Here is a 16,410-nt window from a genome sequence, read left to right on the forward strand (position 1 = left end):
GCATGTCATTTATTTCTCATATCTTAAGGCCAGGCACCACATCCTCAGGGTAATTGTTTTCCCTTAATCATATCACAATCAACCTTTTATCAGTTGACGGTAGACTAAAATCGAAGTTTTTTTTGTATAAAATTGTCAGAAATATTAGGCTAAAGGCGCATAATTAATGATATTTTATATAGTGCAAATACATTTTTCTGGACACTGGATGAAGTCAGTCTAAATATTTTGGTTTCATTTTGTTAAGACAGTCCAGGAGGACTGGACTTATCCAGAGCAGATTGTGGATTAATATATTTATGGGTCAATTTATCGAGATATGGGTTTTTATCAATATCGCCATGCTCAATTCTCATCTCTCTCCCTAGGTGCAGATAGGGAGCTACAGACAGTGCGACAGGTGATGGTCAACTTCCTCCAGAACCACACAAGAGAGGACTGGCCTGTCAGCTGCCCTCCACTTGAGCCTTACAGGTTTGTCCAGTGGCACACCTTGGCCTTCAACACAGTCTTGCGACCAGAACAATTAGCCAAATCCATGGTTTGCTAAATAATCTCTGTCCTTTTACACTGCCTTATGTCTGCTAATATGGGCCACTGTCAGGTTGATTTTTGAATCGCTCAATGAAAAGTGAGTGGCACACAATACAGGTGATTATCATATTAAATCGAGTGTGTCTCATTTTCCTCTTTTCAGCTCTGCAGATATATTGCCTTTGATTGGTCAGAAATCCAACCAATACACAGCTGTCATTGTTGAGAACGAGGACTCCTATGTTGGCAGAGAGGTATGATGATTTCAAATTAAACTGAATTAAACCTTTCATGGCATTCTTATACTATCAGACTTCAAAACAACAAAGTAATTTAACTTAAATGCTGCTTTATAGGGGGGTTTAAATATATATAATGTAACTGTTCTATAGGTTATCTTGGACCTGATGATGTATCAGGGGCTAACAGTGAAGAGGGCATTGAGTTCAGAAAGGAGCCTCACAGAGAAGCTTGGCATCAACTCTTTCCCCTCAGCATACCTTCTCCACCCTAATGGAACACATGCCATTCTGCATGTGTAAGTTGGCAACCTCTACTATATTTACTTCCCCAGGAGTTCTGATTCAAATGTTGGAGACTCAACAAATGTGTTGTTGTAGTTGGCATAGCATCCCCTCTTAGTGGGTTGTATGTGAACAGAATATAGCATTGTTGTTGTTATTATTATTTTATATATATATATATATATATATATTTCATCCCAATTGTCAGTGAAATGTTTGACTTCTTTATGTAGTCTGTTTTATAAATCTACGCATTTTAAATATTCTGATATTTCTGTATCACCAGGCAGAAAAGACTGCGCTTCTTCTTCTCCTCGTTCCTCAAGCTTCTCCTAGGGGTCCACAGAAAGCTAAGCACCTCTGGAGCACCCCAGGAGCCCCTACTGGAGGGGCCACGAGGTCCCGGGACAGCTGAGGCCTTGAAGGACTTTGAGAAGTGAGTCTGATGCTAACACAGTATCTTATATATGCATGAAGACGATACCAGTGGGTATGTGTGGGTGCGCACGTGCATTCTTTGTGTGTCACCATGTCTGATTCAAGGTCCCATCACTGATTTTAAAAGTTTTGTCATTTTAGCAGACGCTCTTATCCAGAGCAACTTACAGGTGCAAGTAGGGTTAAGTGCCTTGCTCAAGGGCAAATCAACAGATTTTTCACCTAGTCTGCTCGGGGATTCAAACCAGCGACCTTTCGGTTACTGGTCCATGCTTTTAACCGCTAGGCTACCTGTCTCCCTGATTTTCTCCAGGTCCAAGGTGTACATGGCGGACCTTGAGTCAGGGTTGCACTACCTGCTGAGAGTAGAGCTGGCTACCCACCAAACCCTGGAGGGAGAAGAGCTCAAGACCTTCAAAGACTTTGTGACAGTGGTTGCTAAGGTATAAGTGCCCTAAGGCTGTTGTGGGTCCACACAAACAAGTAAACAATATTTACCCTCTTGTTTCTATTAGAGAAGTAACATTTATCTTTTCTTTGATTCTTGAATCCCAGCTCTTCCCCGGTCGCCAGTCTGTGGTAAAACTCTTAGAGACTCTTCTGGAATGGCTGGTCAGTCTTCCCCTGGAGAAAATCCCCTTTGATGCCATCCTCGACTTGGTCAACAACAAGATGCGGGTAAGGAAGGCATTTGTGTTATATTTCATTATCAAGTGCTCAAATAAAATAGCTTTTTGGCATAGTTTAAAGGGCCATTCAGGAATAGTTGGTAAAGTGGGGGAGGGTGTCCTTTTTTGCAGAAGGGGTGTGCATTTCTAATGGAAACGATCCATTTCCACTAGCATTGGTACTTTTACCAAAAATGCTAGCCAGATTATTCTTAACATTGCTAAGTAACCAGTAATCAAATTTAGAAACAGTTTAGAGGAAACAACCACAGCCTAAGAAAGTCAAATTAGTTAAACTATCCTTTTTAACAACCGATGTAACAAACGGTTCACAACACTTTCAGTTTGTCCCTTGATTTTTGGTTCTTGTTCGATTTTATTTATTTAACTAGGCAAGTCAGTTAAGAACAAATTCTTATTTACAATGACGGCCTACCCCGGCCAAACCCTAACGACACTGGGCCAATTGTGTGCCGCCCTATGGGACTCACAATCGCGGCCGGTTGTGATACAGCCTGGAATCGAACCAGGGTCTGTAGTGATGCCTCTAGCACTGAGATGCAGTGCCTTAGACCGCTGCGTCACTCGGGAGCCCAAAACGACCACAAAAATGTGTTAACGTTTTTCTCCATCGTTTGTAAACAAAGTGTTTCTGTATAGCAGGGATAGACATGAAGAAAAATTTGCACTGGCCACTCGTGCCACCAAGCCATTGAAATTGGTGGCTGAGATTTTAAATTCTTATTAGCCAAAAATAAAAGCATTTCGAAATAGTCATATTCTGTCAACTCATACCCAAATCAGGCTGTTGACTCGTCATTTACCACTGCTATATAGAAACACCACTACATATCTGCAATATAAAATGTAATGCCACAATGCAACAATATCACAATGCATGCATGTGTCTGTACCTTTGTGTGTCTCTTCACAGTCCCTGTTGTTCCATAAGGTGTATTATTACCTTTTTTTTATGTTATATCTGATTCTACTGCTTGCATCAGTTACCTGATGTGGAATAGTTCCATGTAGTCATGGCTCTATGTAGTACTGTGTGACTTCCATAGCCTTTTCTGCTCTGGTGGCATGTCTCGGGGTATGCATGGGTGTCCGTATGTGCAAGTATTTTAAACAGACAGCTCGGTACATTCAGCTTACACCCCTTACAAAAACAATTAGTGAAGTCTATCTCTCTTCCACTTTGAGCCATGAGAGATTGACATGCATGTCATTAATGTTAGCTCTCTGTACTTTTAAGGGCCAGCCGTGCTGCCCTATTCTGAGCCAACTGCAACAAAAAAAAAGTATTTCTTGGTGGCACCTGACCACACTACTGAACAGTAGGTGGGACAAAACTAGGGCCTGTAGGACCTGCCTTGTGTGTGTTGTTAAGGCAGAGCAGCGCTTTATTATGGACAGACTTCTCTTATGTACAGACTTCTTTGCTACTGTTGTATCAATATGTTTTGACCATGACAGTTTACAATCCAGGGTTAATTTCCACATTATTCATTAGGAGATGTAGTTGAGGTTTAGGGTTTAGTGAATGATTTGAGAGGGTGTTCTTTAAATATTTCCAAAACTAAAAGCAATGTATTCATTGCTTTTGGTTTTGGAAATATTTAGGACTAACTTATTCCTTGCTACCCATTCCGAAACTAACTACAGCTCTTTGTTAAGTGTTGCAGTAATTTCAGTTACTGTAGTAGCTGACGTGTATAGTGTTGACATCCACATACATACACACTGGCTTTACTCAAGGCCAGTGGCGTGTCATTAGTAAAGACTGAAAAAAGTAATGGGCCTAAACAGCTACCCTGGGGAATTCCTGATTATACCTGGATTATGTTTGAGGCTTCCATTAAAGAACACCCTCTGTGTTCTATTAGACAAGTAATTCTTTATCCACATTATAGCAGGGGGTGTAAAGCCATAACACACAAGTTTTTCCAGGAGCACATTATGATCGATAATGTTAAATGCTACACTGAAGTCTAACAGGACAGCCCCCACAATCATTTTATCATCAATTTCTCTGAGCCAATCATCAGTCATTTGTGTAAGTGTTATGCTTGTTGAGTGACCTTCCCTGTAAGTGTTGTGAAAGTCTGTATATTTGTTTACTGTGAATAGCATGGTATCTGGTCAAACACCATTTTTTTCCCAGATGTTTATTAAGGGTTGGTAACAGGCTGATTTGTCGGCTATTTGAGCCATTAAAAGGGGCTTTACTTTTCTTGGGTACCGGAATGACTTTGGCTTCCAACCAGGCCTTAGGGCACACACTTTTATAGTAGGCTTAAATTGAAGATGTGGCAATATCGTCCGCTTATTATCCTCAGTAATTTTGCATCCAGATTGTCAGACCCCGGCGGCTTGTCATTGTTGATAGACAACAATCATTTTTTTCACCTCTTCCACACTGACTTTACTGAATTCAAAAGTATAATTTGGTCAGATATACTTGAATATATAGTGTCAGCGTTTTGTTGCTGGCATTTCGTACATAAGTTTGCTTATTTTGCCAATGAATAAAGTAGTTGGCAATATCAGTGGGTTTTGTGATGATGGAGCAGAGTTACCCTTTTTCCAAAAATGTAATTTAATGTGCTCCAAAGCTCTTTACTTTTGATTTATTTTTGTTTCATAGTATTTATTTTTAATATAATTTTTTTTGTTTAGTCACATGATTTCTCAATGTGCAGTACATTTGCCAATCAGTTGGGCTGCCAGACTTATTTGCCATACCTTTTGCTTCCTTCCTCTCAATCATACTATTTTTCAATTCCTCATCAATCCAAGGGGATTTACAGTTTTTACAATCATTTTCTTAATGGGTGCATACTTATTAGTAACTGGAATAAGCAATTTCACAAGAGTCTCGTTGCTTCCTCATTACACACCACAGACCAGCAAATATTCTTTACATAATCAACATATGAATCCCTACAAAACGTATTGTATGACCTCTTATACACTATTTGGCCCAGACTTTGGAACTTAAATTTTCCTTTATATGGCTACTATATTTTGATCACTACATCCTATGGATTTGGATACTGCTTTAAAGCAACTGTATGCAGCATTAGTAGAGATGTGATCAATACATGCTGATGATTTCATTCCTGTGCTGTTTGTAAATACCCTAGTAGGTTGACTGACAACCTCAACCAGGTTGCAGACACTGGTTACAGTTTGAAGTTTTTTCTTGAGTGGGCAGCTTTATGAGAGCCAGTCAATATTTAAATCACCCAGAAAATATACTTCTCTGTTGATATCACATACATTATCAACTTGTAGTTGTAGCCAAAGCATACATTTAAGAGAAAAAACACTTGGTAAAAACCCACCTTAAGCAGATAGTTTCAATAATGCTAGCTATTTTGTGATATCATGTGACCTCACGTACTTTGGCGAAGACGGGCCATTCTGTGATTTGTTGAAGATCAGTGTTATGCGGATAACCAGCATTCTTTTCCCCAAAATATACGGGTGAGGGGAGGGTGACCAGCGGTTAGACACAAGCTCAATGTTGCACTCTACACACAAGCTAGGTTAACAATCAATAGTTACATATCGCAATATTACTTTGGACGATATTCTGTTGATACTTTATCTCCAGGAATCGATTTGTAAAAAAATATATATGTGTGTTTTTGCTAGGTAGCATTAGCTAGTGCTCATCGGCTTTTCCTGCGCCAAAATGCCAGTATTTTTCATCCTATAGCTTGTTCTCAATCGTCTTTTTAAATAGTGTGCCAAAATGTTTTTAGCACTTAAATTTACATGACTGATCAAAACAAATGTAATCATGCTCTCATCTACACCTTTCCAGTGCTTTAATATCTTTGAGGGGAGTGAAGGTAAGTGTCCAGGGCTCATTTTTATAATGAATGACAGCACGATGCCTCTCGATTTTTAGCAAGTTTAGGATAGGTAGCAAAGCAATCGATATACTAAAATCTAAATAATCTGAACTGGTGAAATTACTGCAATACTGTTAATATATTTTGATCACTTTTCATGTCACTGATCAAGCAACATCGGTAAGTGGGGAACCTCTTTTATGAATCGATTAACGTTAGCTCCTACAAATGGCTACTTGTTGACAAAATGAAAGTCTGAGACACTTTTATTTCTAACTACAATGTTGATTGTAAATGACAACTTTATACTACTACATTACTAATTACTAATTATTTTGTTTATAAACCAGCCTGATTTCATTGATCTGTAGCATGTTATCTTGAATGGGCCAAGTCAGCTGCAGGTTTGAGCTAGCGTTTTCACGTTGGACATGCTAGCTAACATGTAAAAAAAGAAGAAAAAAAAGAAACTATTTTAACTATTTACTTTCAATAATCATACAATACGTTTTCATTACAATAAAGTACAGGGGGTTTAACGTATCCAAAACTTTATTTCCTCAAAAACACATTTTCATTAAATGTTTTTTTTTTCTTCAACAAATGGTCGCAACATCCGACAGGTTCTTGTAGGCCGCCACAAAATTAGTAGGGGTGTAACCGTTCACTAAATCAATGGTTTGGTATGTACCTCTGTTCTTGGGCCACTGTTCTGCTTGGGTTTCAGTCCAAAACGAGGGACCATTTTTCAAATTAGCAATGGTAACAACCTCAAGTCAAATCCCATAGAGAATGATAACTAAATGCTAACGAGCGCATTCCGAACATATTGTACAGTTTCACGTAAACTATACAAGTAACGCAAATGCTACTTGTAGTTTGTTGCACACACTAAACAAATATTAGCCAGCAAGGCTCTTGATCCAGGAGGGGATTCTCTGCTGTTATCAAGCAAAGGCTTGATTACGGAAGAATCTAACCACTAAGCTAACTAGCTACTAAATTAGCAAACCAAATGCACAACTGCAGAGCATTTGGCACATTTTAGACAGTAAACTTAATAGTTAGAAGATATCTAGCTGGCAAACATTTAGTTGTGAATTCCATACTGTAATTCGATCACCTGGTGCATGCTGCACAACAGTAAGTGACTCACAGACCCAACGTAACTGGGGACTACCGTAAGTTTCATAATAATGTGACAGGTAAACAATGTTGTGATGAAAACAATGTTCTTTATCTCCTAACGTATTGTGCAAGTTGACTGCAGGTATTTACAAATATTTAAATTTATGAAAATATTTCAACGGTATTGAAACAGTACATTTGGATAGTATTCAGACCCCTTGACTTTTTCCATATTTTGTTACGTTACAGCCTTATTCTAACCAACACACAATACGTTTTTGCAAATGTATAAAAAATAAACTGAAATATACATTTACATTAGTATTCAGACACTTTACTCAGTACTTTGTTGAAGCACCTTTGACAGCGATTACAGCTTTGAGTCTTCTTGGATACGACGCTATAAGCTTGGCACTCCTGTATTTGGGGAGTTTCTCCCATTCTTCTCTGTAGATCCTCTCAAGCTCTGTCTGGTTGGATGGGGAGCGTCACTGCACAGCTGTTTTCAGGTCTCTCCAGAGATGTTCTATTGGGTTCAGGTCCGGGCTCTGGCAGGGCCACTCAAGGACATTCAGAGACGTGTCCCAAAGCCACTCCTGCATTGTCTTGGATGTGTGCTTTGGGTCATTGTCCTGTTGGAAGGTGAACCATCGCCCCATCCAGAGGTCCTGAGCATTCTGGAGAAGGTCAATGATCTTTCTGTACTTTGCGCCATTCATCTTTCCCTCTATCCTGACGAGTCTCCCAGTGCCTGCCTCTGAAAAACATCCCCACAGCATGATGCTGCCACCACCATACTTCACCGTAGGGATCGTGACCGGTTTCCTCCAGACGTGACTCTTTCATCAGACCAGATAATCTTGTTTCTCATGGTCTGAGAGTCCTTCAGGTGCCTTTTGGCAAACTCTTAGCGGGATGTCATGTGCCTTTTACTGAGGAGTGGCTTCCGTCTATAAACTACCATAAAGGACTGATTAGTGGAGTGCTGCAGAGATGGTTGTCCTTCTGAAAGGTTCTCCTATCTCCACAGAGGACCTCTGGAGCTCTGTCAGTGACCATCGGATTCTTTGCTATCTCCCTGACCAAGGCCCTTTTACCCCAATAGCTCTGTTTGGCCGTACGGCCAGCTCTAGGAAGAGTTTTGGTGGTTCCAAACTTCTTCCATGTAAGAATGATGGAGGCCACTGTGTTCTTGGGGACCTTCAATGTTTGGTACCCTTCCCCAGATCTGTGCCTCGACGTAATCCTGTCTCGGAGCTTTACGGACAATTCCTTCCACCTCATGGCTTGATTTTTGCTCTGACATGCACTGTCAACTGTGGGACCTTATATGGACAGGTGTGTGCCTTTCCAAATAATGTCCAATCAATTGAATTTACAACAGGTGGACTCCACATCTCAAGGATGATGAATGGAAATAGGATGCACCTGAGCTCAATTTCGAGTCTTGTAGCAAAGGGTCTAAGGTATTTGTTTTCTTTATTTTTTATTCTTTTGCAACAATTTCTAAGACCTGTTTTCGCTTTGTCATAATTGGGTATTGGTTGTAGATTATGAAAACCTTTAATTTAATACATTTATAATAAGGCTGTAACGTAACAAAATGTGGAAAACGGGAATGTGTCTGAATACTTTCCGAATGCACTGTACGGTATACAGCCCAAGCCTATAGGCTACTGTATCAGGCCTCAAAGTAGAGCTGGGACGATCAACAGAAAATTACTGACAGACATTGCATTGCCTCCCTCTTACTGACGCATTTTGTTTATGTCAGTAATTTTCTGTGGTTTTGCATGTTTCCTGTAGATTTATTCTAAAACCATAATTTGGTCAACAGTAATAGCCTATACATTGTTGATTCCTGCTATGAAAGTATCTGGCTCCCCGTTTCAATAATTTAATCAATCAATCTATTGAATTTATAGAGCCCTTTTTACAACAGAAGTTGTCACAAAGTGTTTTATACAGAAACCGAGCCTAACACCCCAGACAGCAAGCAATGCAGATGTAGAATGCACGGTGGCTAGGAAACACTCCCTAGAAATGCAGGAACCTAGGACGAAACCTAGAGAGCATCCAGGCTCTAAGGAGTGGCCAGTCCTCTTCTGACTGTGCCAGGTAGAGATTGAGTATATGGCCATTAAAGCCAGATTGTTTTTCAAAAGTTCATAGAAGAGTCAAATAGAATGTTCAAATAGTAATCACATGCTGTCATCACATGCTGGGGGGGGGTCTGGTGAACAGGTCAGGGTTCCATAGATGCAGGCAGAACAGCAGAAACTGGGTCAGCAGCACGACCACATGGACTAGGGACGGGGACTGCCAGGTAGTCCAGAGACATGATCCGAGGTTTCAAGTCCTCCGGTAGGGGAGAGAGAGTTGGGAGAATTAGGAGGAAGCATATCTGGGATCACACAGGACACCAAATAAGACCGGAGAATTACACCAGATATGACAGACTGACACTAGCCCCCCGGGAACATAGACTATTGTAGTATAGATACAGGATACTGAGACGGGGGGGGGGTCGTGGAAACTGTGGCCCAGACCAAAGTTACCCCCAGACAGGGACAACCAGGCAGGATATAACACTTTGGCAGAGCACAGCCCCCACACCACTAAAGGGAAATCAACTGGCCACTAATTTACAACCCTGAGACATGGCTGAGTATAGCCCACAAAGATTTCCCCACCGCACAAGCTCGAGGAAAGGAAGGAAGGCTGGATGCAATAGGAGCACCATCAAGCCAGTGACTCAGCCCCGATAATAGGGTCAGAGGCAGCAGAGCCCAGTGAAGATAGGGTAGCTGGCCAGGCAGAGACAGCAAGGGTGGTTTGTCACTCCAGTGCCTTGCCGTTTGCCTTCACACCGTCTGGCCCCACGGTGTGAAGGCAAACGGCAAGGCACTGGAGTGACAAACCACCCTTGCTGTCTCTGCCTGGCCAGCTACTCAATCATCAAAGACTTGAAGGTAAAGACAGAGTCTTATACATGTAGGTAGGTACGGTAGAACCAAATCGTCGAGATTCCGTGCATTTTGAAAGTATTCAGACCCCTTCACCTTTTCCACATTTTGTTACGTTACAGCCTTATTCTAAAATGGATTAAATCAATTATAATCTCATCACTCTAAACACAATAGCCCATAATGACACTGAAAATATTTATTTTTAACTTTTGCAAATGTATTACAACATTTTTAAAAACACTTTATTTACAGAAATATTCAGACCCTTTGCTATGAGACTCAAAATTGAGCTCGGGTGCATCCTGTTTCCATTTATCATCCTTGATGTTTCTACAACTTCATTGAAGTCCACCTGTGGTAAATTCAATTGATTGGACATGATTTGGAAAGGCACACAGCTGTCTATATAAGGTCCCACAGTTGACAGTGCATGTCAGAGCAAAAACCAAGCCATGAGGTCGAAGGAATTGTCCGTAGAGCTCAGAGACAGGATTTTGAGGATGCACAGATCTGGGGAAGGGTACCAGAACATTTCTGCAGCATTGAATGTCCCCAAAAACACAGTGACTTCAAGTTTTGACTTCACCAAGGCAAAACTGAGCAAATGGGGGAGAAGGGCCTTTGTCAGGGAGGTGACCAAGAACCCAATGGTCACTCTGACAGAGCTCCAGGTCCTCTGTGGAGATGGGAACCCCCCCCAGAAGGACAACCATCACTGCAGCAGGTAGAGTGGCCAGAAAGGAAGCCACTCCTCAGGAAAAGGCACGACAGCCCGCTTTGAGTTTGCCTAAAGGACTATCGGACCATGAGAAACAAGATTCTCTGGTCTGATGAAACCAAGATTGAACTCTTTGGCCTGAATGCCAAGTGTCACGTCTGGAGGAAGCCTAGCACCATCCCTACTGTGAAGCATGGTGGTGGCAGGTTCATGCTGTGGGGATGTTTTTCATCGGCAGGGACTGGGAGACTAGTCAGGATCGAGGGAAAGATGAACGGAGCAAAGTACAGAAAGATCCTTGATGAAAACCTGCTCCAGAGCACCCAGGAGCCCAGACTGGGTCAAGGGTCACCTTCTAACAGGACAATTACCCTAAACACACAGCCAAGACAACGCAGGAGTGGCTTCAGGACAGGTCTCTGAATGTCCTTGAGTGGCCCAGCCAAAGCCCGGACTTGAACCAGATCGAACATCTCTGGAGAGACCTGAAAATAGCTGTGCAGCGACACTCCCCATCCAACCTGATAGAGCTTGAGACGATCTGCAGAGAAGAATGGGAGAAACTCCCCATAAATTGACGGGCGGCCTCTTTTTTTTTTTTTTTTTTTTCCAACTGTGTTTTTACCATGATTGCATTTAGAAATGTTTCGCAATGACTGGGCTTATCAGAATGCAAGTTTCTCTCCATGTGGGACTAGCAACTTGAAAGCGCCTCCGGAGGAATACCAGTGGAATGGTTTAGCCTACCACTCTGGGATGTCTGATTTTGCTGTTCTGTAACGTCACTCAAAATGTAATGTGGACAGCTGTAGTACATGCGCCGTGGCAGAATTTTTTTTCTCCCATGTTCCTATTTGGCACATTGTGTTCAAAATTGTAATTTGGTTCACCTCATGCATAGCACATCCTGTGAACCGATAGCCCATACTAGACGGTCCTGTTCAAATACAAATGTCATTACAGCCTTAATAATACAGTATGAAGTAGATGGAAAAACCTTGGTCCACTTTTTGCAAACTGCATTACCGAAACTGGCAGCTTGTGACAGACCAGTTTTGTTTAGTCCAGTGAACCATATCTGATAACCCTGATCTACTCTGTGGCTTAGTAGTGAGTTTTTCTGACTCTCTCCCTGACCACCTTCAGATTTCAGGGATGTTCCTGAGTGACCAGCTGCAATGGGTGGGTTGCCAGGGAAGCAGAGTCGGACTGAGGGGCTACCCCTGTTCACTGTGGACCCTGTTCCATGTGCTGACTGTCCAGGCGGCCAGCCGGCCCGACGCATTGGCCAACACCGGTATGTATGCATGCACATACATGCAGCGAAATACTTGTGTAATTAAGAAACATCCATGTCATAGCGACACTGCACACCTTTGAAAATAGATGACAACATCATGATTGGTACCACCATGAATATCTCAACTGTGGGTTGATAATGAAATGTGTGCCTTGTCAAGAAATCGACTGTGCTTCTCTCTCGTTCCCCTGACCACCTCCCTTCTGTCCCATCAGGCCTGGAGGAGAATCCCAAGGCAGTGCTGCAGACAATGCGCAAGTACATTGTGAACTTCTTCGGCTGCCAGGAGTGTGGGAAGCACTTTGAGGAGATGGCCGTGGCGTCTCTGCCCCAGGTGAAGTCTGTGGACCAGGCGGTACTGTGGCTCTGGAGGAAACACAACCAGGTCAATGGACGCCTCGCAGGTGGGGAACCTACATCTATATCGGCATCGTTTGAGATCTCAAACCTAACCTGGAGAATATACTGTCATTAGAAGTATATAATCCGTATAGTAGATATATACTGTGGTATAGGTTAGTAAGCAACGTCTGTTTAGAATTGAGTTGGCCGGTCAAAATGACTGGTGGTGCCAACAATAACTTGACCTGGTGTTATACCTGTGTTATTGACCCTGTGTCCTCTCTGTAGGAACAATGAGTGAAGACCCTCACTTCCCCAAGACCCAGTGGCCCAGCCCGGACCTCTGCCCCATCTGCCACGAGGAGCAGGATGGCATCCACGTGTGGAACGAAGACAAGGTGCTGATGTTCCTCAAGCAGCACTACGGGGCCGCCAACATCTCCCCCAAACACATGTACAGCAGTCGGCATGAGTCAAACCAGGAGGCCGTCGGATCTCCTGACAGCCTGCCCATTAAAGCCACACAGGTAAAGACAGTGGCCCCTGAGAGCTCCCTACTCCATGCCAACCATGCCAAGCAGAGTGACGTGGAGGGAGCAGGGCAGGCGGGCACAGGCGCCCACAGGGAGACCAGGCCGGGGGTGAGCTTCCTGGGTCTGGGCTTCTCCAGTGTGGACATGAGTCTGTGCGTTGTGCTCTACGCTTTCTCCTGTGTCTTTCTCATGGTCATGTTCTTCTTTTTCCGAGTCCGCTCCAAAAGGTGGAAGATCCGCTACAATCGTCCATATGTGTAGCAGTCTACTGGTCCAGGTCTGCACATTTGACTGAGCAAAGAGGTTCTTTTTGGAATTGAGTTTTATTTTTTAAATGCAGATTAGAAGGTCGCATTTTTTATTTATTTGTTTATGTTCTGTATAATATTTGCTGTGAAGCAACAGTCTTCAGATGATGAAGTATTTTACAATTGCGACTGGTTAAAACCGTTTTAGTCCCATAGCAGAACCCCATAACATTGTCATGGGGGAAGGACTTGACTGTACACAATTCATTCCCAATACAATGTCTCTTAGCTATGATGGTAAGGAATTGTTTTTAGTATAAAACCATGGCAGAGTCCAATTAATCAAGTGTTTTTTCTATCTTTCTATCTAATTCAACGGTATTGGTCATGTTTTAATGGACTAAGGTGAACCTCTGGAATATTTGTATTGACTACTACTAAAATATTACTGTGTGAATTTATGATTTCAACCTCAATGTATTATTTTCCAGACGTATCAAGGTGATCACTTATTACAACCTATTAATGTCGGTCCATAACCATGAGAAAGAGAGGAGCAAGTACAGCCTTATTTTACCCAAGTGCTTGTTGTCCAAATACTTGGTGTGCATTTGAAGACCTCTGTATTCTCCCAGACCCTAGGTGGCCTTAACGTGATTTCGTCATTCATTCTAGTCCAGTATGTAGTATGTGGTATAATACACTATTATACACTACCGTTAAAATGTTTGGGGTCACTTAGAAATGTCCTTGTTTTTGAAAGAAAATATATATTTTTTTTGTCCATTTTAAAATAACATCAAATTGATTGGAAATACAGTTTCGACATTTTATAATATTGTAAATGACTAATTGTAGCTGGAAACTGCTTTTTTTTATTTTGTATTATGGAATATCTACATAGGCGTACAGAAGCCCGTTATCAGCAACCATCACTCCTGTGTTCCAATGACACGTTGTATTAGCTAATCCAAGTTTATAATTTTAAAGGGCTAATGGATCATTATAAAACCCTTTTGTAATTGTTAGCACAGCTGAAAACTGTTGTGCTGATTTAAAGAAGCAATAAAACTGGACTTTAGACTAGTTGAGTATCTGAAGCATCAGCATTTGTGGGTTCGATTACAGGCTCAAAATGGCCAGAAACACTCGTCAGTCTATTCTTGTTCTGAGAAATGAAGGCTATTCCATGTGAGAAATTGCCAAGAAACTGAAGATCTCGTACAACGCTGTGTACTACTCCCTTCACAGAACAGTGCAAACTGTCTATAACTAGAATAGAAAGAGGAGTGGGAGGCCACGGTGCACAACTAAGCAAGAGGACAAGTACGTTAGTGTCTAGTTTGAGAAACAGACGCCTCACAAGTCCTCAACTGGCAGCTTCATTAAATAGTACCCGCAAAACACCAGTCTCAACGTCAACAGTGAAGAGGCGACTCCAGGATGCTGACCTTCTAGGCAGCCATTTCCAGCTACAATTCTCATTTACAATATTTCGGATCAATTTTATGTTATTTTAATGGACAAACTTTTTAACAGTAGTGTATATACAAAAGTATGTGGACATCCCTTAAAATGTGTGGATTCGGCTATTTCATCCACACTTGTTTCTGACAGGTGTATAAAATCGAGCACACAGCCATGTAATCTCCATAGACAAACATTGGCAGTGGAATGGCCTTACTGAAGAGCTCAGTGACTTTCAATGTTGCACCATCATAGGATGCCACCTTTCCAACAAGTCAGTTCATCAAATGTCTGCCCTACTGGAGCTGCCCCGGTCAACTGTAAGTGCTGTTATTCTGAAGTGGAAATGTCTAAGAGGAACAACGGCTCAGCCGCAAAGTGGTAGGGTACACAAGCACACAGAACTGGACCGCCGAGTGATGTAGGTTTGTAAAAATCTTATGTCCTCGGTTGCAACACTCACTACCGAGTTCAAAATTGCCTCTGTAAGCAACGTCAGCACAAGAACTGTTCGTCGGATGCTTCATGAAATGGGTTTCCATGGCCAAGCAGCCGCACATAAGCCTAATATGTAAATGTGTAAAGCTCGCCACCATTGGTCTCTGGTGCAGTGGAAACGCGTTCTCTGGAGTGATGGATCGCGCTTCACCGGCTGTCAGTCCGACGGATTAATCTGGGTTTGGCGGTTGCCAGGAGAATGCTACCTCCCCCAATGCATAGTGCCAATTGTAAAGTTCGGTGGGGGAGGAATAATGACCTGGGGCTGTTCTTCATGGTTTGGGCAAGGCCCCTTAGTTCCAATGAAGGGAAATCTTCATGATACAGCGTTCAATGACATTCTAGATGATTCTGTGCTTCCAACTTTGTGGCAACAAAGTGGAAAGCCTTCCCAGAAGAGTGGAGACTGTTATAGCAGCAAAGGAGGGACCAACTCCATATTAATGCCCGTGATTTTAGAATGAGATGTTCGACGAGCATACTTTTGGTCATGTAATGTTCTACAAATAGGGCAGTAGCCAGTTATCTTCAGAATGTATAGGTCATAGTGCATTACACGAACAAAACTGACACCCAATATTACTCAAATACCCTTGTGTTAATAAAAGGTGATCTGATGGTTCATCTGCCCGTACATTATTGTTCATTGTCTTTGAAAAGCTTATTTCTCTACTTAAAATGGATTTATTTGATGCATAAAATGACACAAACATTGGATAGAAACTTGTCCGATGGTGACATGATGGAGTAAATAGCATTGAGTCACAAAATTGCTAATCTGCATTCTGGTTTTATGAAATGTTGTGTGTTTCTATATCTGAAATTGGGCACGTTTTTCAGCTAACTGCAATGTTCCTCTAATTTGAGACTTAATGTAATGCATGTGATATGCAGGTAGGAATGGAACCACTTACTGTAGCTCTGAACCAAGTTAGACTTTGTGCTTCTCAAAATAGAATGCTCTACAATATTGTGAATAGAACATATATGTTTTGTTCCAGGTGCTGGTCCTTGATAATGTTTTTTGTTTGTTTTTTTGCCAAAAGTAACTGTATTGGAACTTTGAATTCACAATAGATTGGTGGTATACTTGAACATTTTAAGTGTAAATTGACTTCCCTGATCAATTCTGTGAAATAAATAATATTATGCCACATAAACATAGACAAAGCTTACT

General features: G+C 41.8%; 1 protein-coding gene across 1 annotated transcript in view; it reads left to right on the top strand.

The window, feature by feature from the left end:
* qsox2 (quiescin Q6 sulfhydryl oxidase 2) overlaps positions 1 to 14,034 on the top strand; it is a 57,649-nt gene extending 43,615 nt beyond the window's left edge. The window contains exons 4-12 of the mRNA XM_021606671.2: positions 369 to 474; positions 698 to 788; positions 927 to 1,072; positions 1,345 to 1,494; positions 1,810 to 1,939; positions 2,052 to 2,174; positions 11,992 to 12,142; positions 12,361 to 12,549; positions 12,776 to 14,034. Of these exons, the coding sequence (XP_021462346.2) occupies positions 369 to 474; positions 698 to 788; positions 927 to 1,072; positions 1,345 to 1,494; positions 1,810 to 1,939; positions 2,052 to 2,174; positions 11,992 to 12,142; positions 12,361 to 12,549; positions 12,776 to 13,281 (1,592 nt within the window). The 3' untranslated portion in view covers positions 13,282 to 14,034. The remainder of the gene's footprint in view (positions 1 to 368; positions 475 to 697; positions 789 to 926; positions 1,073 to 1,344; positions 1,495 to 1,809; positions 1,940 to 2,051; positions 2,175 to 11,991; positions 12,143 to 12,360; positions 12,550 to 12,775) is intronic.
* Positions 14,035 to 16,410: the final 2,376 nt, after the last annotated feature.

Source organism: Oncorhynchus mykiss, chromosome 6 (genome assembly GCF_013265735.2).
Source record: "Oncorhynchus mykiss isolate Arlee chromosome 6, USDA_OmykA_1.1, whole genome shotgun sequence".
NCBI lineage: Eukaryota > Metazoa > Chordata > Actinopteri > Salmoniformes > Salmonidae > Oncorhynchus > Oncorhynchus mykiss.